The sequence below is a fragment of the Cervus elaphus genome, chromosome 3, assembly GCF_910594005.1.
Source record: "Cervus elaphus chromosome 3, mCerEla1.1, whole genome shotgun sequence".
Taxonomy (NCBI): Eukaryota; Metazoa; Chordata; class Mammalia; order Artiodactyla; family Cervidae; genus Cervus; species Cervus elaphus.
In genome coordinates this window covers 45,816,141-45,828,549 of record NC_057817.1, presented here as the reverse complement: position 1 = coordinate 45,828,549, position 12,409 = coordinate 45,816,141, and the positions used below count along the sequence as shown (strand labels likewise).

General features: G+C 41.3%; 1 protein-coding gene across 7 annotated transcripts in view; it reads right to left on the bottom strand.

Annotated features, from left to right (window-relative positions):
- The window catches only part of GRIP1 (glutamate receptor interacting protein 1), a 735,313-nt gene that overhangs the window by 20,119 nt on the left and 702,785 nt on the right, over positions 1-12,409 (bottom strand). For all 7 annotated transcript variants that reach the window (XM_043887901.1, XM_043887884.1, XM_043887918.1 and 4 more), the window contains one exon: positions 7,890-8,123. In XM_043887901.1, the coding sequence (XP_043743836.1) occupies positions 7,890-8,123 (234 nt within the window). The remainder of the gene's footprint in view (positions 1-7,889; positions 8,124-12,409) is intronic.

The window sequence follows — 12,409 nt, the reverse complement described above, 5'->3', positions numbered from 1 at the left end:
AGGATGAGGGCTTCAGGTAGAACAAACAGCACTCCTGGCTAGCCCAATTTACAGAGGGCAGGCCCAGGGGGGAGGAAAAAACATATAAAAAGAGGAGCCAAAGGACCGGGGTCGGTCTCCCTCTCCCACGCACTCGTGCGCTCCTCCACTCTCTTCTCTTCGAGTCTTTGGGTCGACATGTCCTCGTGCCTCGAGGATGGATTTTCCTGGTATTTTCTAAATAAAATAGAGCTGTAACACGGAGCTGTAACACTGATCTAAGAGCTGTAACATGGTCTGTCCGGGAGTTATGACACACCAAGGGCTCTAACGTCCATCGTTTAAAATTTTTGTTGAGACGAGACAGAACTGAGGAGGATACACTCGCCTGACAGAAGGAAAGTTATGACCAACCTAGACAGCATATTAAAAAGCAGAGACATTACTTTGTCAATAAAATTCCGTTTTTCCAGTAGTCATGTATGGATGTGAGAGTTGGACTATAAAGAAAGCTGAGCGCCAAAGAATTGATGCTTTTGAACTGTGGTGTTGGAGAAGACTCTTGAGAGTCCCTTGGACTGCAAGGAGATCCAACCAGTCCATCCTAAAGGAGATCAGTCCTGGGTGTTCATGTTGAAGCTGAAGCTCCAATACTTTGGCCACCTGAGGCGAAGAGCTGACTCACTGTAAAAGACCCTGATGCTCGGAATGATTGAAGGTGGGAGGAGAAGGGGATGACAGAGGATGAGATGGTTGGATGGCAGCACTGACTCGATGCACATGAGTTTGGGTAAACTCTGGAAGTTGGTGATGGACAAGGAGGCCTGGCGTGCTGCGATTCATGGGGTCGCAAAGAGTCGGACATGACTGAGCGACTGAACTGAGCTGAATTGAACTCACATCCATACATGACTACTGGAAAAACCATAGCTTTGACTAGATGCACCTTTGTTGGCCACGTCACAACTTTCACCGCACTGAGCACTAACAGTGCTGGATTTATTTCCTCATTCCAAGGAATGCTGTGGTTTGGCACCACAAAGATCCTCAAATAAGACTGAACTTTGTGCTTCATCTAAGGGGAAGAAAGAGAGCAGCTCTAGGCTAAACCACTATCAATGTGATCCTCACAGCTGCCCTGCCAGACACTCAACAGATATGCAAGGGCGCAGAAGGATGTTGGAGGAAGAGCTTCAGCGGGCTTCTTTCCAAGGTCCTGGAGACAAACACAGTGACCCTCAGGGAGTCACCTCATTTGTAAGTGAACATTCCATAGATAACAGAATACAATCTATTAATAAACGCATTTGATCACAACAGAGACAAGCAAAGCCATCAGAGGAAGATGAATGATCCCCAGGCCAGGGCTAGACTTAAGGGAAATTATCAGCATTTCTGAAGAGGGATGGTGGTGGATCCTTGACAGAAATCAGAGATCAAAGACTGGGAAATCAGGCACAGTGGAACACTGCCTAACAAGCCCGCCCAAGGGTCATCTGGGTCTAAGGTACCGCACCTCTGTTTGACTTAGCATTTCTATGGCTCAGAGCTCAGCCTCTGTAAAAGTGGATGGCAACTTGAAGAGAAGTGATAGGATGCAAATAGAGTTCTGCCCCTTAGAAGAGATAAGCTCAAAGGCTTTGCTTTTATTTCACTATAAGTCATTGAGCAGCTTTCATTGTAACTAGGAAATCTTATTCTGACATTCTCCCCCCCGGACTGTTACATATATATTATTTTATCTTCCCTTTGAACAAATGTTTTCATCCTGCTGTCATTCCTCATTAATGAGCTAAAAAACATTTTTTTTTTCACACAAGCCAATCATTTGTATACAAATTTTGTTTTTCACATTTTTGAGAAGTATGTCGTAGAATTACAGACAAGGGAAGCTGATGGAAACAATCCATTTTAAGGACTGTCAGGGCTGGATGTCATTGCTCACATAAAATGTACAACCTAAATTCCAACCCTTATTCTACAATTCCACATTGATTGTTTAGCTTCCCCTGGTTTTATAGGGAGAGAATATGCTTGTCACACTGACGTAATACACGTCCATTTCTCTTTGTAAAGAGGGTGTTATTCCAGTGTACATCTCCATCTGTGGAGGCTCTAAGACGGCTGCCTGAATCATCTTTAAGGCTAGGATTCTGAGGAGCTCTCATTTCCTGGGTTTCTGTCACTGCAGAATTGAGGTAAGACTGAAGGTGACTTCACCTGGGAAACGCTATTATTTGTGAACTCTCTCGTGATAATGAGTGATCCAGCTCCTTTCTTGGTAGTGAACAAACTGAGGTTCAGAGAAGTGATGTGACTCATGACTGGCAGGTTGTGGCCAAACCTTGGCCTGACAGTTCATTTAACCTTGAGTACCAACTGCAAATATTTGGTGAAGAGTCACATTCAAAATAAGGTATGCATTTCCATTTCATATTTCCTCCTAGGGTTCAGCCTGTTCCTGACTTAAGGAGAAGATTGAAAAAGATGTGGGCCCTAAACACCCAAAATGACGCTACTTCCAAGAAGTAAAACAACTTTATCATATAAAGAAGAACAAAGGTACACTCTCAAAACACTCCAATATATTGAAATTGCAAAGTGAATTTGGCTGAGAGAAAAGCTGATGGTAGAAAATGCAGCTATAACAATAAAGGGGTTCCTTGTGAGTGACTCAAATGTTCAAGAGTCGAGCCATCCGCAGGCATAAATAGAAGATGATTCTGGAAAATAATTTTAAAAAACTTTCTGTAAAATAAAACAGTTGCATACAATAAAGGAATACAATATTATTGAAAAACACAAACGACAGGACAAAAGGAAATGATTTTTAAAAAAAAAAAAGTCCAAATGCTCTGAATGTGGATCTATAGAAAAAAGATTTTTTTTGCCTTAAAATATGCAAAGAGAAGTGAAGCTAGAATTTATCTTAGAAATATATTAAGCAGACACTAAAGAATATTTAAGCTTCAGAAGGAAAAGAGGGGTTATCAATGAACTGCAGCTAAGATCACAAGCTCCTTATCGGCAAAGAGAAAAAAATCTATGATAAGCTAAAATATTGATACAAAGCAGAATTAATTTTCAAGATAAAATTTAGAAGCTCCAGGGTTAACAATGCAAACTCATTTCCTCTTTGCTCAGCCACTCAGCTCTTGCCTTCGATTTCCCTGACACAAAATAATCACCTCCTGCTAGCAAAACCTACAGGAGTGATTCCCAGTCTTCAGGTGCAAAAGAATCCACTAAGGGGTTGCTAAAATGTTGATTCTTTGCCTCAACCACCAGAAAATGCTGACCAGGTAAGTCTGGGTTGCGCTTAGGAACTCACGTTTTAACAGGCACCCCATGTGATGATGTTAAATGTCATCAGAGGTTCACATGCCAAACTATTCTCTAAGGCTATATAGTCTCTAAACTTGCAGTTGCTACCCATTAATAAGTCTTGAAATCAGCTTAATATGACAGCATTTGAAAAGAAACAAAACAGAAAATGTTAGTGTATACTGTGCAGTCAATTTTTGGATTCATTTATTCAATACGTATTAGGGTGGCCAAAAAGTTCATTGAATTTTTACGTAAGATCTTACAGCAAAACCTAAATGAACTTTTTGGCCAACCCAATATATAAATGTGAGTGTATGTGTGTACTGAGTTGTGAGGTGAGATGCATTTTGGATAACGTCTTAGCCAAAAAAGTCTGAGAGACACCAGTATCACTTCCCTGTGACACCCTCACTGTCCCTCCCCGCCCAATCTAAGTATCAAATCATCACTCCAGCTCCAACGGCCTCCTCCAACCACAGGGCCAAAAGGGGAAGTGAGGCTGTGTTCTATGTTTATTCTCAAGTGTCAGGAAGGATAACTAGTCTTTGGGGTTCAGGAATGAAGGACAGGAGACCTGTTAGGACACGGCAGGCCCTTGGGCCAGTAGATGCTGTGAAATTTAAAAAAAATGTAGCCTCTCACCTGAGCTCAGCATTTTCGGAAGGTCTGAAGGGAGAAAAGGGATTGGCGAGGAGGACTGGGTGGGAAATGAGGGGCAGATAATAGAGAGTCAGTTGAAACTCAAGAAATTGGAAGGTTAAGCCCACACTTTATTCTTTTTGTATGAGGATGATGCTAGTAACCCATCATCAGGAGATGGTGTGGCTTTTGCGTTTTGTTTGTTCGCCCCAGGAATGGGGATGGATACTGGCCCATTCATTCCTATCCTCTTGATGCAGCTTCTAGTGACAGTAAGAGTTTGGAGGTACTGGCTTGGACACAGACAGATCCACAACTTGTTCTCATGAAGACAGCTTTCACCAAGTGGCACACAGCCCCGAGAAAGATGGCAACTGGAAAATAACAGCACGTATTTTCAGAATGTGTGCCATTGACCCTACCCAGCTTCTTTACTCTGGTCTCTGCAGGCCCTTGGAAATTCCTCCACTAGGGCTACGGAGGAAAGTCCACCCAAGGGGCTCAATGAGAATCAGCCTTCATTCCGCTCGGCAAGCCACGCATGCAGTCTGATTTAGGGTTTTCAACTTGAGGAAGGGATGTTTTTCTATATCTCTGGCCCCATCTCCACACCACCCCCCAAAGAGTACCTTTTCCTACTTCTGTGAAGGTTTAGTACAGGCTAATAGCACCCTGGGCATCCTTCGTGGCTCAGAGGTAAAGAAACTGCCTGTCAATGTAGGAGATGCAGGTTCGATTCCTGGGTCGTGAACATCCCCTGGAGAAGGAAATGGCGATGGACTCCAGTATTCTTGCCTGGGGAAATCCCATGGACAGAGGAGCCTGGCAGGCTACCGTCCAAGCACCCCAACGGGAAGATAATTCAATTTAATCAACAAGGCACTTGCTTTTTCATGGTGTCAGGTAATCTTCTAGTGTTCAAAGGATGCCCACAATCAAGACACAAATACAATTACCAGTCTCTGCTCTGAGTAAAGTGACTCTTCTAATCACCATTTCTCCTTTTAAGCATTTCAAAATTGGAGTGTGGGGTTAGCAGCAAACACGTGAATGGACTATCAGGGTAACTGAATTCACACACACACACACAAAGTTACCTGAGATGTGAGCATCAGCCACTCCCACAATTCCCTATCATCAGGCCACAGGCTCCCCTGCTGGATTTTCACTTCACAAGATCATTTTGGGTATCTTAGAATGCCCAGGACGCCATCTACCTCTGAACACCTTATTTTGTTTGGCACCAATTTGGAAGAAGAGCGAAGCCACACGGGAAATGCGCTAAGTGCAGCTATAGAGGGAAACGACTAAAGTGAAGGAAAAGAGAAGCAACCCATTTGCTGGGTCAAGTGGGTCTAGCATAGTCTGTGATCTGCGGTCTCTCAGTTCACACACTGCCACACAAATGTTCCAACCAGTCCACCCACCACCACTCACTGTGCTAAGTAAATGATGCCTTTAAAAAGAGAGAGATCTATTTTCAGCACATTTTTTTTTAAAACGTCAGCTATAACAACTTGCATAGCCAATTTACTGTCATGATCTCTGCTGACTGCTTTCCGTACAGGAGGGATGGGGAGACAAGCCTTTTGCCTTGCTGGGCTACCAAGGAATCTTCCTTTGAAGAGACTGCTTCACTCCAGAAGGAAAATGGCTCTCTTCTACACTTGCTATTTCTCTATCCTGCTGCTTAGTCACTCAGTCGTGTCTGACTCTTTTGCAGCCCCAGGGACTGTAGCCCGCCAGGGCCGTTTATCCATGGGGATTCTCCAGGCAAGAATACTAGAGTGGGTTGTCATTTCCTCCTCCAGGGGATCTTCCTGACCCAGGGATTGAATCTCCTTCATTGGCAGGAGGGTTCTTTACCACTGAGCCACCTATCCTGTAGATGGGGAAAATAAATGCTAAGACATGCTATTGTGAGGGGCTAAAAAAGAGAAAAAAATACAGCACATAGCAGGCACTCATTGTTACCCTTTCCCTCTGGTGCTGAAGGAAGGTGAGTTACCCAGAACACTTGTTTTCCTCGGCAGTAGACTTTTAGAGAAGACGGGAAGGCAGTGTTCCTAAATAACTGAGGGAATCAGGAGGGGCCAGCCCTCCTCATGGTATGGCAGAATTAGCAGTGACTATGCGGCTTCTGCAGCTTAATCACCAAGGGAGTCCTTACAGCCTCCTAATGGTGTCTGTCAATTAGCCGATTAGGATATGTGACAGGTGGTGAAGCCTGAAGTTTGCCAGACAGACGCATCAATTCAGGGTAACTGGATAAACTAACTTGTGGCAACAGGCTAAAGCTGGGTCCCCACCCTAAAATATCAGAAACGTCTTGACTTTTCTGTGAAGTCTGTGATGCCTCTTAATGCACGAGGCTGTAGTCATGCTGGCCTATTTGCACTCTCAGTACCCTGCAGTCTTTGACATCCTTCTGTATATGTTTCTTTCTGTGCTTTGGAATGCCTTCCCATCCTCCACCTTCCTGCAGGCAACACCTCCATCTAAGAAGCATTTCTCATTCCTCTGTAGTGGGTTAGTGTCAGTCACTCAGTCGTGTCCGACTCTGCGACCCCAAGGACTGTAACCCATAAGGTTCCTGTCTGTGGAATTCTCCAGGCAAGAATACTGGAGTGGGCTGCCATTTCCTTCTCCAGGGGATCTTCCCAACCCAGGAACCGAATCTGGTTCTCTTGCACTGCAGGCAGATTCTTTACTGTCTGAGCCACCAGCGAAGCCCTTAGTGGGTTAGGGTCCCCCCCATCTCCAAAGGCAGTCTAGTCTTGTGTCTGTCATTGTACTAATCCCACTATCCTCCCACTGTTTCCTGGACTGTCTTCCCATTAGACAATGTGCCCCTTGGAGATTTACATTACATTCTTTAAGTAAACAAATGCACAATCTATGTACTGAATGAATGAATCAATGAGTAATGAAAGAATGAACCCAGGATTGGAACATGAATTCAGAATCCAACCTCGCACACAATCCTTTCTTTCACCATATCCTTTGTCAGCAGCAAAATAGCTACTTTCAATAGGTAGTTAGGGAGACTAAAGTCTTTAGAGAAAAAGGGGAGTAGTTGGCCTGTTTCCCCTTCTCACTCTGACATTTATTTGCTCTTCTGGGTAAGACAAATAACTTACCTCTAGTTAACAGATTATTAACTACAGATCTTCTCTGTAAGAAGAATGGAGTGAGACTGTTACTAACTATACCTCCTTATGCATGAACTACAACAAAAAGCGAGTTCTACAAAAGAAAACCAGAGAAGCCTCCCTTCCATTGATTTCGTTGGCCCTGGGCTCCACAGATACTGTCACGAAGGCAGTTTAAACACCTGCCTTGTTTAAACTCTGCCAGCAACTTGAATTCAGTTATGTTTGCAACTGTGCGTTTCCATCCATGAAGCAAAGTGAGGCAACACCTTAGCAGAGATGAAACATAACTAGGCCTTATCTTGTCCTAACCAAGGACATCTAAATTACGTCTTAAAGAGAAGTTTACACTTCCTTAATAACATAACCATCTACTGAGAAGTCTGTAATTGATGACTAATCCTTCCAACATCACCCCGGAAACCCCTTTCCAGCGCAGCTAGGAGTGTACGGCATTTAGAAAATCTTTTCCCCTTCCAATCAAGTTGAAATAACAGATCAAGCTCCACTTGACACTAGAACCTCAAGCTTCTGCAGGAAGATTTTGGCCATAAATACATTTGTGATGAAGTCACTACTTGAAAGCCAATGTTCCCTGTTTTATGAGATCACCTCTTAAAAGATCATGTTTTGAGAACCATCGGTCTCTGATGATCTGCCCTTAAGCTCTGGCTCCTCTCCTCGGCTGAGCCCACAGCAGGATGTCATGATCTCGCTCACGTCAGGGCACTCATGCTGAGCAGAATGGCTGTGAAACATGACCCCCAAGGGAAGAGAAGAGAGTTGCCTGACCTTGTGCAGCTCCACAGGAGTTGGGGACATGATCTCCTTTATTTCCTGCTTCATTTTTCTCAGGGTGACAGATTTCCTGCCCACATCCGAGGGCAGAGTGTTGCTGCGAGTGGTCTGGCTATAGTGTGGCCGGGAGCTGCTCCGTTCCTGGAAGCTGGCCTGTCGCCCCAGCTGACTGCGAGATGAAGGGGCCTCGTGATTCAAACTCATCGTGCTCCCCGACATGATCGTTGCCTGCGGCAGTGACAATTTTCAGAAACAATTAAGCCATCGACTAAGGGGAAGGTTTGGCTGCTCAGCATGAAGCACATTTCTCCTTCTGCTCAGTCAAGATACAGTCTCTTCGGGGCATAGCCAAAGGCTGGAGAATGGAGGTACTGACTGCACCAGGAAAGTCTGGGAAAATGCTTCGCAAGTGACATTTACAATGCACATAACAAATCCAATTTAAGTACTTAAGCCATTGAGTTTATTTAATCAAATACCACCCCTGGCAGTTTGGAGGCACGCTGAAGAGCTGTAACATCTGCTTACTGCAAACCACATTTTTAAGCAGAAACTTTCCACTGAGTGGGCTCTAAAGATGGGATTTATCAGGCAACCTTCCATATATCTCACAGAAGTGAACTAAGAACTTACTGGAGATCAGGCAGCCCCTATTGGCAATGGTGCCTCCAGCCCCACCTGCAGGTAACAACAGGCTGAAATGAGGCTCCTGATACAAAAGCGAGGGCTCCTGCTGAATGTTGCCTGCCGAGCTTGGTGTACTGTCTTCCCTTTGGCCACGTGGCCAGCCCGAGAAGTCAGTAGATGAGTTAGGTTCTCCACATAACTTGGTGTAGGTCATTGTTTCTTAGAAATGGCCTATGTGTAAGATCCTCACAGAGGTTAAGGAATAATCACATAACGTGCTACTGGAATCAACCCTTTGCTCAAAAGCAAGGGGACTTGACTTTTACCAGTGAATTGAGAAGTGTTCTGTTTCCAATATAGTGTCCCTGTATAATACACAACAAATGGCAAGATTAGCTCTCAAAAATGACTGAGTCTCAGAAGTGGAACAAAAAAAAGCATTTGAAACCAATATCATGTTGGGAATGTTCATTTCTCATGGTTGAAGGATGCTAAAATTCTGCAAATATGCCTGTAGCCAGCTCTGTATTCTTCCCTATAACGGTTATACAATGGTATACCAGCATCAGTGAATCTTCCCGAAAATAAACCACATGCCATATGACTGGCTACAACATGATCTAATGGTTTATATTGATACTGATGCTAAAGGTAATAGAAGTGTAATGTGAGTCCTTTGAATGTATGCACACATTTAACAACTTTATGAGTTAAGTACTGTTATTCCTCCTAATTTACAGGAGAGGAATTTAAGGCACAAAGAGACTGACCTACCCAAGGTCCCATAGGTAGTAAATGAGCCAAGTGCACCATCTAAAATTATTGATTAGGAGGGAACACTGTAAAGTGAGTAGAGTTTTTATTTGTTACCTCACTAGGATTTTATAATTCCAAGCTTCACCTGATGTTCAGTTATATACATGCCACTAACAAGATTTCTAAATGACAGCCAAGTATTGGCACACAGGTATGTAGAAAAGAAACAAAATAAGTGAACTTACCAATATCTTGACTACATCAGTTATCTTACTGATAATTTTGAAAAAAAGAAGTTAGAGTGTTAATATGTGCTAAGTACCATATATGTGTGTGTATATGTACAATACCATTAAATACTTACAATAACTCTATATGATAAAGTATTATACTTATCATACCTCCTCATTTCACTCAGGAAGGGGATGCCTGGATCAATGAAGCAACTTGCCCGAGAGTCTGGGATTGTAACCCTAGCAATGTCTCCAAAACCCTTATTCTTGCCTACTAGGCTATATTGATTCTCAGTCAAGTATGAAGTTGAAACATTTAAAATTGGCTTTTTTAGTAAATAAAAAAAAAGCTTATTATTTATCCAGTGTGAATTATCCATATTATGGTTAATTTCAGATAAATCTCCTTTAATTGAAACCTTTTTATTACTAGCTTGTTGGTAACATGGGACATCCTTTTATTTTATGGTACTTAACTCACATATATCATTCTTTGTTTAATCTGCTGTTACTGAAGGCATTCAACGATTATTTTCTTGCTGTGGTGAGCATCCACCTATTGTTTTTACCTACTTAGACTAGTTATTTGCTTTGTTAACATTTATTTTTTATACTCATTTTTCACTAGACTGGCAGGAAGCACATTGGAAGTCAAATAATCACTACAGCGGAGACAACTGTTCTACTTTGATAAGCCTTAGCCATAACAGAAGTTATAATCTGATCTAGAAATGGTTCTGATGGAAGCAATGACATAGTATCAAAGGGTCTTCAGATCAAATTTTCAAAGGATGAATTGATTGCTTTGTTTAAAGTGAATATCAATTGAATTAGTGACATCCCTGCAGGAATATTAAAATTAAAACACAAATACAAAACTAAAAAAAAAAGTAATTATTTAAAGTTTCTTAAGACTTGTTTTTGCTTCACGAGTATGTACCACCGATTTTCATTTTGCACAATTTGTAATTTATACATTTTCAAAATTATCAGTGAGATAACTGATATGCATACAGCTTAGAAGGAGTCTGTCCAAAAGTTCTCTATTTGACATTTATTTAAACCTTCTTCTTATGTTATACTAAGGAAAAAAGAGTTAAGGCAGTATTCATTACTCAAAGAAGTAGCACAAAAATAATTTCTATTGAACATTTAAATGCCATGTGCCGTGTTGTGTCATGTAAGCATTAGTCATTATAATCCCTGTATTTTAAAGAAGAAATAACTGGTAAAAGAGATTAAGTAACTTGTCTAAAATCTTAGTTTGAATTTCTCTCTTGTTAAAATTGCACATTTTTCAGCACTAAAGCTGAAACTAAATTATTGCTAGCAATGGGGAAAATGACTAGTATAATTTTCATTTTCATTTCAATTGTAATCATTTTTTATCTTAGCTAATCTTCTACACTTGTTACATTTAGAGTGTGCTTTAACTTTTAATGCTAGATATAAATTTCATATGCAGGAACCTAGCTCCAATAATATTTTTTGCATAGTAGCACTTGCAATCAAGGAATCAGAGTTCATGTAAACTAATAAGTGGATATTCCTTCTGCTAAAAGTGTGAATAAGACTCTAACTTATGGATTTGTCAATCATTCTTTCCGGTTGAAAAATTTTTTTCTCTTTGACTATTAATTCAACCCATTTTTTTCCCCTGGATATATAATTTCAAGGGCCACACCTGCCTGAAGTGATGTTAGAAAAAATCTATTGGCTGTTGCAACATAATTTCTATACTGATGGATGTTGTTTTCACCAGGTAACTCAATTTCTGGGTGAAAACACAACCTCACTGTATTACTTTTTACATCATCTTCACTTTGTTAATACCTAATGTAGAAGAAGCTATTAGAAGAAAAATGGCTTCTTCAAATGAGATTTCAAAATGAAAAATGCAAAAGGCATATGAGCCAAAACATGCTTTTAAAAGCAGCACTATGTTAAAAAATTGTTAACTGAGATCTTTATTCAATTTGGTACAATGCTGATCATTCTCCATACAGGAAGTGGTAAAAGTTTAAATAAGCTACCTGATACTTAAGCATTCTATATTTTTTGAAAGTTGCATGAAAACGAATCAATTGCTAACATCTTAATTTATTTACATTTTGTAGGATTATCCATCTCCAGGTCCTTTAACTGTGCTCTGAAGTTGAAATTCATGCCAGGTAATACCATGATGTTTACGAATTCAAACTAATATTTTTCTTTATAATTCTCTTTGCAGATTCACAAACATTGGAGTCACATAAAATATCCACACATGCAACTGAGAAGCAAAATAATATAAAGATGAGTCATCATTTTAGAACTGCAAGAGTTCCACCCAGTTAGGCCATTCACATTCCTTATGGTGACTTGGGGACCTCATACGACATCAAAATAAAAATGAGACTTTTGCCACTTTCTTTTTTACAGCTCAGAAAATTTAAAAGAACATAAAAGGAAACAGTCCAGGACTTCCCAGACCAAAGTGTGAATACTGTCAGCAAATTTACGGCTTTGATTAAAGAACTCACCAGGAGTTCTGCTATTATACTCCATCTCTCTGCAAGTCCTTGAATTCACACTAAGTTAGCACAGAAGCAGGATTTGCAATTAACAGCAATGTACTCTGTAATATTTTGGCTGCTGATCAAACAGACTGGCCTTTTTTTTACCAGCTGCATTGTCATCTACTTTAAGGGCAAAATGAAGTAAGATCAAATTTCCTCTTATGTTCCTCTTCACGATCAAATTAACGTCTCTACCAGGTACAAATGAAAACATGCCAAAGAAACCTTTCTAAAGCAAATCAGAGAATGACAGACGCCACTGCTGAGACAGCTCGCCTGAGCGATCCAGTGGCAAACAGGGATAGTCGGGGTTAGCAAGGAGCAATGGCAGAGAAGCCAC